Source organism: Brachyistius frenatus, unplaced genomic scaffold (assembly GCF_029030835.1).
Source record: "Brachyistius frenatus isolate BFR_SWC_R1_liver_20210118 unplaced genomic scaffold, ASM2903083v1 Contig_6, whole genome shotgun sequence".
NCBI lineage: Eukaryota > Metazoa > Chordata > Actinopteri > Embiotocidae > Brachyistius > Brachyistius frenatus.
Window position 1 is genome coordinate 6056946 of NW_027210605.1, and position 8245 is coordinate 6065190.

The window sequence follows — 8245 nt, forward strand, 5'->3', positions numbered from 1 at the left end:
ATTTTACCTTTCTTTACTTTGCTTTCTTGCTTTGCATATCATAATAACGCATTTTCACTTATAACAGCCTGAATAAATCTTGTACAACTAAAACTATCAGTGAAATGTCGTTACTACATTTTCAAGACTTGAAAGGCAGCTTCCTCACACGTCATCAGCCCTGCAACCAATAAGAGAACGGCATTTTCCGAGCTTAGCCCGTTATGTTAAAGAATGTAAATCTGCCCGGCGGCTTTTCTCTTAGTAATCATTGTATCTGGCGACGCAAAATAGAGAGGACTTCAAATCAAAAGCAGTGCATCGGAAGAATGTGACCAGCATGTGACCATATGTCCGACAGGTGTAGCGGGCTCGTGCCGCTTTCAGGAAATACTTAACTGCTTAAGGGGTGCCAAGCACATCGTGCACACAAATGACTGATCCCCCAGCAAAGGTAAATAATACACAAGCGGGTGCAGATCTCAAATATTTGTCCTGAGTGGGCATATACAAGCAGCTGCGGTTATTTATAATGTTTAGATGTCAGTACTGAAACAGATCTGTGTTCTTTGTGGCCTCATTTCGCTGCAACAGCACTCTCTGACATGTGTTTTTAGTGTATACCTTCGGAAATCCTCGATTAGGGTAACTGGATTGTCGCTCAGTGTTATTTATTGCCAGGACAATGAAGGGGAGCAGAAAACAGGAGAGTAAATGTTTTGCGCAAAATATACCGCGTCATGTTAATCGTTAACATGTGTCTCGGATTTGGGGTCTTTAACCTCACAGACGCCAGCGAAAATATTCTGGCACTCACACCGTGACAAATGTAAAATCTGTGTCACAAAGACTTCTCTAAAGTCCTTACATCAAAATGGAAAACTGAAAGCAGATTACAAATTTGTTCAAGTCTGTTTATTTAAACCATCTTTAAGCAAAAGGAGGAATACAAATCCTAGACGTCCACCGCGTGAGACAAATCACTGTGACAGGCACATCATCCTGGTCCCCATTTTCAGATCGACTGCAGGTATATTCTTATGTTAAAATTATTTGGATCAAGAACAAAACAATTTCAGTGTCAGTATATCAACTCTGTCTTAAATACTTTGGTTTCCAACATAGTGAAACAGTTTTCAGTGGTTGTAGATGTTACAATTTATTGCAACAACAAAATGTTAAGTTTATTTTTAAGGGAAAATTTCCATGCAAAGATGACAAGGAAATGTTTGTTTAATAGCAATTAAAGCAATGTTTAAAATATGTCTGGGTCTGAAACTGTATCAGCAACTACATACAATCAGCTCAAAATCATACACCTTTTTGATACAAGTGAATGTTGTAGGACTTAGATATTTTAGGTTTGACTGTACATCAAACGCTGTAACTGGGACATCCAGTGCTGGAGACATTATCACCATGAAGGGCCTCGGCTCCAGATGGGCCTTCACGCTGGGCTTCTTGTTGGGGGCCTGCAGCACATACTTCTTCCTGCACCAAGTGTGGTTTGAGAGAAGCTACCCTGTGCTGTCAGAGGCTCAGGAAAAAGCTACAGCGGCAGGGGAGATACCAACCAGCTGGAGGAAGGAGGGCGCTGCTCTCGTCAACCTGCTCCACCCTCACCATGCAGGTGCTTCACACTCTTTCACATCAGCCCTCTACAGATAATATCATCTAGTATGTATGGGATGAAAAATAGTATCTAAATATCTATTTTGATCAAATCTCAGTATTGAGTCCGATATCCCACATTTAAGTGAATGTTTGTGCAGATACCTTTATGTTGAGTTTATTGATGGACTGGTTGCTACACCAGAAAGTGAGCCTTTTGAGGTCCTTGATGGTGGTGGTAACAAAAAGGATTAAGTATTATGGCCCACTAAAAGGCACTGATATGATGAGCAGATAGGGTGTGTAATATTTGTTGTGGATGCTTAGATTGAATTGGAAGTAGCCTCGGTCAAAGAGGGAAATGGGCTGAAAGACCAAGAAAAAGTTAGAAGAGGGACAGAAACTTAAAATCTCTGATAAGAATCACCCTGAATCATGCTATATTGAATTTATGTATATATATTTTTTTACTCGACAGACTAATTTTAGCTTTCAGTCAGCATCTGTGGCAAAAAAAAAAAAAAAAAAATACTTCCACTGCACTTTATTAAAAAAAAAAAAATTGAATCTGTTTTTATTGAGATAAAATTGTTGAATATTGTTTCTGTGATCATGGTGCATTGTGCAGGAAGAATGTGGAATAAACTGATAGGACAGTTAGATGTGTAAAAATGTGCCAGGATTGTGCGATGTTCCTGTTAGAACCACACATACAGTAGCTCCACTGCACAACAAGTAACATCATTCAATGTTGTTCTTTTTTCCCCCTCTAGATGAAGACAGCCGAGTGGCCGATGTGTTGTACCAGAAGGTGCGTGTTCTCTGTTGGGTGATGACAGGGCCGTATAACCTGCAGAACAGGGCCCGCCATGTCAGGGCCACCTGGACTCGGCACTGCAACGTAATGGTATTCATGAGCTCGGAAGAGGACCTTAACTTTCCTACTGTGGGCCTAGGCACTAAGGAGGGCCGTGACCAGCTCTACTGGAAAACCATCCGAGCCTTCCATTATGTGTACGAACACCACGCGGATAAAGCAGACTGGTTCTTAAAAGCAGATGATGACACCTTTGTGGTGGTGGACAACCTGCGCTGGGTTCTGTCCAACCACACCCCTGAAGAACCCATTTATTTTGGCAAGCGCTTCAAGCCTTACACCAAACAAGGTTACATGAGTGGGGGGGCAGGCTACGTGCTCAGTAAAGAGGCCCTCAAGAGATTTGTGGAAGGTTTTCGGACCAAAGTTTGCACACACACCACCCCAGTAGAAGACCTAGCGCTGGGGCAGTGTTTGGAGAAGATGGGCGTCCTGGCTGGGGACTCCAGAGATACTTTCCATCGAGAAACTTTTCATCCGTTTGTGCCGGAGCACCATCTAACCAGCAAGTTTTCCAAGAGCTTCTGGTACTGGAGCTACTGCTACTACCCAATTGTTGAGGTAAGTCCCTACACATCTGGTTTATTTGTGAGCTAGTCACGTAGCTTAGTGCTGTGACAGACATCCTGTGAGTGGATTAGCCTCATTTGAAAGGAGCATCAGGTGAAGAAGAAATGCTGTTGAGAGACTGAACCTCTTGTTCAAAATCATTTTAATATCATTAATGTGCCTCTACCCCTCAAGTGGGAGAATTCTTTTATTTTGAAATGAGCAGCAGAGGCTTCTTTTCTAATTGAAAGTGAGTAGTGTACAATATAGTGTTTGTTTTGCTTTGGATGAATAAATCAAAATAGATGTTGCTTTTAATGATTCATTAGAGGAATAATATCTAAATAAATCAATATGTGAGTATCTAGCACATTCAAGCTGACCCATGCATAGAATGAGTGAATTAAAGTAGAAATAGTTCATTTTAAAGTAGATGATTGCAGCACAGACAATGTCCCATCAACAAAAGGAAAATTGGTCAATTTGTCACTGATGATGCATCTAATTTATTGTATTTTGCAATTAAAATGAGATGAGATTACTGATCCTGTCACACACTCACTGCCTGCCAGAGTACGAGCAGCTTTGTCCCTGTTCTTAAAAAGGGTAATAAGAAAACAAATTTCATTTGAATATTAAAATAACAGTGTATTGACAGAAATATGAGTTTTGGGGTCCTCTGTATGTGATAGTTTATAAACACTTACTGAATAAGACAAGTAAAAGTCCATATTTTCTCTTGTATTTTCATTGTAGCCTGATTTTGATATAAGTTATTCCTCAGAACCACAGACCTAAATTGTTGGACCAAAACTATTTTAAACACATAAATGAGCCACATTGTTGCACTGAATAGCAGCTCTTATAACGATTAACATACAAATACTATACAAATACTGTTGTTTACCTTAATTAAATCTCACACATGCTGCCCTGGTGCCACATATACTCACTAGTATACAAAGATATATTAATCCGTATCTTAAAATTATCCCAAACAAATTTACTCCCGAGTAACGTTTGATAAAATTCCTGTAGCGCTCAGCAGATTTAGAACATTTGTGAACTGTCCTGCAGGGTGAGGCTTGGGACTAAGTATGACAGATGGGAAGGATTTGTGGAATAATGCCAACCTTATCCTATAAACAAATTCTAATGGCAAGTCTGAAAACACGAGAGGTGCTTCATGTAGCAGAGCTCACAAAAGAACAGATCATTTTTAGATTAGAGTTTACATTAAATTGGAATGAGTAATCTCAACCGTTTAGGATCATTGACAGTTTTTACTTCATTAAATTGATGCCATATTTACACAATATTACAAAATCCTATCCTACTTGGCTTTCTCTCTGTTCCCTTGAATGGCATGTGGTTATATATCGTTATTTAATAGTTTTAAGTTTTGGGACATGATGACTTTTCACTTCAGAGAATAAAACAGTGTGCACTCTTCACAGCTTTTTTTGATCAGATGATCAGTGGTTGGAAGCACTGCTCATTGGTGCAATCAGATTTCAGTGAGGTGGAAGATGGAGGCTCCCACTTATTTTGACAAATAGGGTTATATGTTAAATTTTTTTTAACTAAAATGCGAGCCTATTTTGAGTATGTTAAAATACAGTTATGATATGTGTCTTATTGTTTTGTATACCGTGTTTGTTTTACATGTGTGAACTGTGTGTTCTTCTTCAGGGTCCACAGTGCTGCTCAGACCTGGCAGTATCGTTTCATTATGTGCAAGCAGAGCTGATGTACACATTGGAGTACTTCACCTACCACCTGAGAGCATACGGCTACATGCCCCGCTACCGGCCCTCCCTGCACCAGGGTCTGAACCTCACCCTGCACCCACAGACAGCCGTGACAGTGGAACCTAAAGCAGTTCAGAGGGTGACGGATGGAAGGAGTCACACAACGGCTGCCTTTTCTGTTCGTGGAAATCAAACCAAAGAGGAGACGGAGTCCAAGAAGGGAGATAAAGACAATCTAAAGTCACGCCTCCCTGAGAACAGGACTGCAGTCACACAGGACAGACACCGCTGAATTACTGTATTTCAGCTGCACCTGAATGTGTTTAATCTTCAATGAGTCTGATCTACATTAGAATCTACAGAAGCACATGTGACTCCTCTCACTCTGTATTTGGCGATAGGAGCTGTGGTAGAGAACACGAGTGTTTTTAGAGAAGTGTATTAACCTGCACAATGTATCGGCTAACTAGTCTTCTAATAATGCTCCCTTCATCTGTGCTCAGTATATATTCCTCCCGGTATGACACTGAAAGTACCCACAGTGAGTGGTTAAAATCTGAATATGACTTAATAGCAGCTATGCATGGCTTGGCTATTTTTTAACCAACATAAACACTTAATTATATTTGACATCACCAGCACTTAAATTCCTGACAAATTTTTGGGCAAAGCCACAGTGTACTTGGAGTTATCATCAGAACCTGATTTGATACCGTGAGACGGTAGAAGATATTTCCTTCATTTATGATCAGTGATTGTCTTCATTTTTATTATTAAATGAAGAGCAGTAAAACATTTTTCTTTGTTGCCACTGTGCTTTACTGATTTTAAATTGTATTATTATTGCATCTCTTCTTTTTTTGAAGCAACATGCAAACATGACTGTGATATTTATACGACTGTGTCTATGGTTTTTGAGGGGTGCCTTTTAATTTCCTTTTGATTCATTTGCTGCTCAATAATTAATGCACACTTCAAATCCACAGCCAGAAGTGATGAGATGATTTTTTTAAAGGAAAAAAAGCAAAAACTTTGCTGTAGAAAAGGTATGAGATGCTGTGATGTAGAAATGTGTACTTTAACCACCTGTGCTTCTGTCTGAGAACACTGTAGCTGATGGACACAGTATTATACAAAACACCAATTAATCCCTTATCAAGCCGCTTTATGTAACTCAACAGTGATTGAACATTACTGTCTCCACCAGAACCGAACTTGAAGAATCTACAGGAATATGCACTGACATTGAAATGAATGAATTATGTATAAAAATTATGTTTATTTTAAACTTTGAAGAAAAAGAATAACATGATAAAGAAATATAATTTATCACTTATAATTATGCTTTGTCTTCAGATAAAACATACAATCTGCTTGGTTTATGGTCACTTTCATAAGACAGCCGGCAGGTGTACAATGTGGACCACATCTGTTCAGTCGTTTCAATCAGACACCGAGTGGGTTGGTTGTGATCCTCTGTCATCATAGCCAAATGAAAGTTGTTTCAGTATGATTGTCTACAGCCTCTGAAGTAACCTGCAACAAAACATACCATACATGTAAGTATGATTCCTAACCAGGCATTTTACATGTGTAAAATCAGTCATTGAATACAGAGGCTATAAGAAATAGATGTTAAAGATGTTAAACCTTGAACAACAGAAATCTTCAGAAGCTGTTTTGTGTAGTATGGGTTTATCCTTAATGGGATGAAGTGTTAACTTTATTGTTCTCATCAGCTACTTGATGTTCCACCTGAGTCAAAAAGAAGAGGCACTCACCTCAGCCTGCACTTGTTGAGAAAAATACCTCTCCTTTCAGGATATTCTTTCCTCCAGGGACCATTATCTGTGAGAGCAAACATTACAAGGTAGACCCGTGCAGATCATACCTTTTGTCTATAAGTAGAATACCACAGACAGGAACAATCCTGTATGCCCACAAAAGGGCTTCGATATTTGACTTGTAAATTGCCACACTCACCAGACTCCGAGTTTCTCCTCCCCATAAGACCAACAAAAATGTCATGCATTTCCCCTAATAATAAGAACAAAAATTCAGTTTAATATTTTATGACAATTTCAAAAACTTGGAAATAACAGTCACATTATTATATCCTTTGTAAATGACAAAGGTCTTACTTTTTTGTGGTGATGGTACAGGGTTTACCTCTAATAATAATACAAAAAAAAAAATGTTAATGAAAAATAAATCGCAAGGGGGAATTTGAAAACTAAAACAAAATTCATATCAGATGTTCAAAGCCACATTACCAAATCTGAAAAATAGACGGAATCTGAAACACTCACCGGCATTTCTTCTGCCCATCAGACCCACAAAGCTGTCATAATCCAAGTCGCTATACCTCTTCAGAATGTTCCGCTTGAGGATATCCAAACCTGAGGTCTGCTGCAATAATAAGGAAAAAAAAAATCAGTTTCTTTTAAAAGATGCTTTAAAAATCTCCTAGGTTGTTACGCGTCAGGAAGCGTACGTCTGAGGTTGATCTGCGCGATCCGGGCTCCTCGCATCTAGAGTGACTGTACTGAAGTTTCATGATGAGGAACAGAGTCACCAGGAGCAAACCTCTTCTCATTTTCTCAGCACCACCTGTGTGAGAAAATATTTACAGTTATTCTCTTTTATTAGGCAGCTTCGTTATGGTAAAATACACTGATTTTGTCAACGAACTAATTTTACCTGTTGCGCAAAACCCAGTGCGTAATTGGTGCGTAAAAGCGAGCGGCTTAAGGTTTACAAAATATAATAATCAAAAAAATTATATTTCGATTATCTCGTATATGTTCAGCAAATAAAAGAAAAACATGAAAACAGTCTCTTCACGTAGTGCTCTGGTCTTCCCTTTCCAAAGAGACATCACAAACCTCAAATTAACTTCCTTATAAAAGAAAACAACTGTTAACAAATTGAAAGTAAAAGTTAACATTTTAAAAAACATTTTTACGTGCATTTTCATCTTTACCTGTTTTCTGTCGAGAAGATACTTAGGTAAACGAGTCAGCTGAGCGCTAAAGTGCAGAGTGGAGTGGAAACAGATAGATTCTGCAGTAAGATCCAGTCAGGATAAATGAGGCGTCCACGCTTTGGGGTAATAAATAATAGCTGGATACCTGCGTAAAGCCAATCAGCAACTGGAACGTAGGTGGGGTTTCAGGTCTTATATCACGCTGTACTGACGGCTAAATACCCTAGTCATTGAGGGTTGTGATGCTGCTGAGCGCTCCCCCCACCCAAACCCCCAAACACGCACACAGGCCATAAAAAAATGTCTAGGCTGTGACGAAGACATTTTTTCAAGCCCACCTCTGGTCATATTAGAGAATGTATTAAAGATGAGGCTCTAATTACAGATGGTTTTGGTTAAAAAAAAAACTAAAATAACAACCTGAACTTTCAGTCTAATTAATCCATATCATTCCTGCTTACATGATATCTAGATGACTTTCTTATCCACTGA

At 39.1% G+C, this 8245-nt stretch overlaps 2 protein-coding genes across 6 annotated transcripts; one reads left to right on the plus strand and one right to left on the minus strand.

The window, feature by feature from the left end:
* Window positions 1–316: 316 nt before the first annotated feature.
* c1galt1la (core 1 synthase, glycoprotein-N-acetylgalactosamine 3-beta-galactosyltransferase 1, like a) lies at window positions 317–5562 on the plus strand. Of its 4 annotated transcripts, none has more exons than XM_069688484.1 (4): window positions 317–433; window positions 1332–1609; window positions 2364–3028; window positions 4709–5562. In XM_069688484.1, exons 2-4 carry the CDS (start codon window positions 1399–1401, stop codon window positions 5057–5059), a joined length of 1227 nt encoding a protein of 408 aa, XP_069544585.1. In that variant the 5' UTR covers window positions 317–433; window positions 1332–1398; the 3' UTR covers window positions 5060–5562. The 4 variants fall into 4 exon arrangements, with proteins under 4 accessions (XP_069544585.1, XP_069544590.1, XP_069544599.1 ...); XM_069688489.1 differs by having other exon boundaries at window positions 1380–1609; XM_069688498.1 differs by lacking the exon at window positions 317–433 and adding an exon at window positions 459–1009 and having other exon boundaries at window positions 1380–1609.
* A 362-nt stretch (window positions 5563–5924) lies between these two features.
* tac3a (tachykinin precursor 3a) lies at window positions 5925–8027 on the minus strand. Of its 2 annotated transcripts, none has more exons than XM_069688519.1 (7): window positions 7751–8027; window positions 7262–7377; window positions 7077–7173; window positions 6909–6938; window positions 6751–6804; window positions 6549–6615; window positions 5925–6303 (listed from the first exon to the last, which is right to left on the minus strand). In XM_069688519.1, the coding sequence occupies exons 2-7, from the start codon at window positions 7361–7363 to the stop codon at window positions 6285–6287; spliced, it is 369 nt and encodes a 122-aa protein (XP_069544620.1). In that variant the 5' UTR covers window positions 7364–7377; window positions 7751–8027; the 3' UTR covers window positions 5925–6284. The 2 variants fall into 2 exon arrangements, with proteins under 2 accessions (XP_069544620.1, XP_069544613.1); XM_069688512.1 differs by having other exon boundaries at window positions 7077–7176; window positions 7751–8014.
* Between the last annotated feature and the right edge of the window lie 218 nt (window positions 8028–8245).

Bases quoted from the DNA above. Each gene is read 5' to 3' on its own strand.
- tac3a (XM_069688512.1), bottom strand. From the start codon at position 7,363: ATGAGAAGAGGTTTGCTCCTGGTGACTCTGTTCCTCATCATGAAACTT. The intron at 6,939-7,076 runs GTGAGTGTTTCA...TATTATTATTAG, and splicing joins GATGGGCAGAAGAAATGCCG to AGGTAAACCCTGTACCATCA. The intron at 6,805-6,908 runs GTAAGACCTTTG...TCTTATTATTAG, and splicing joins TGTACCATCACCACAAAAAA to GGGAAATGCATGACATTTTT.
- c1galt1la (XM_069688483.1), top strand. From the start codon at position 1,231: ATGTTTAAAATATGTCTGGGTCTGAAACTGTATCAGCAACTACATACA. The intron at 1,610-2,363 runs GTGCTTCACACT...TTCCCCCTCTAG, and splicing joins GCTCCACCCTCACCATGCAG to ATGAAGACAGCCGAGTGGCC. The intron at 3,029-4,708 runs GTAAGTCCCTAC...GTTCTTCTTCAG, and splicing joins GCTACTACCCAATTGTTGAG to GGTCCACAGTGCTGCTCAGA.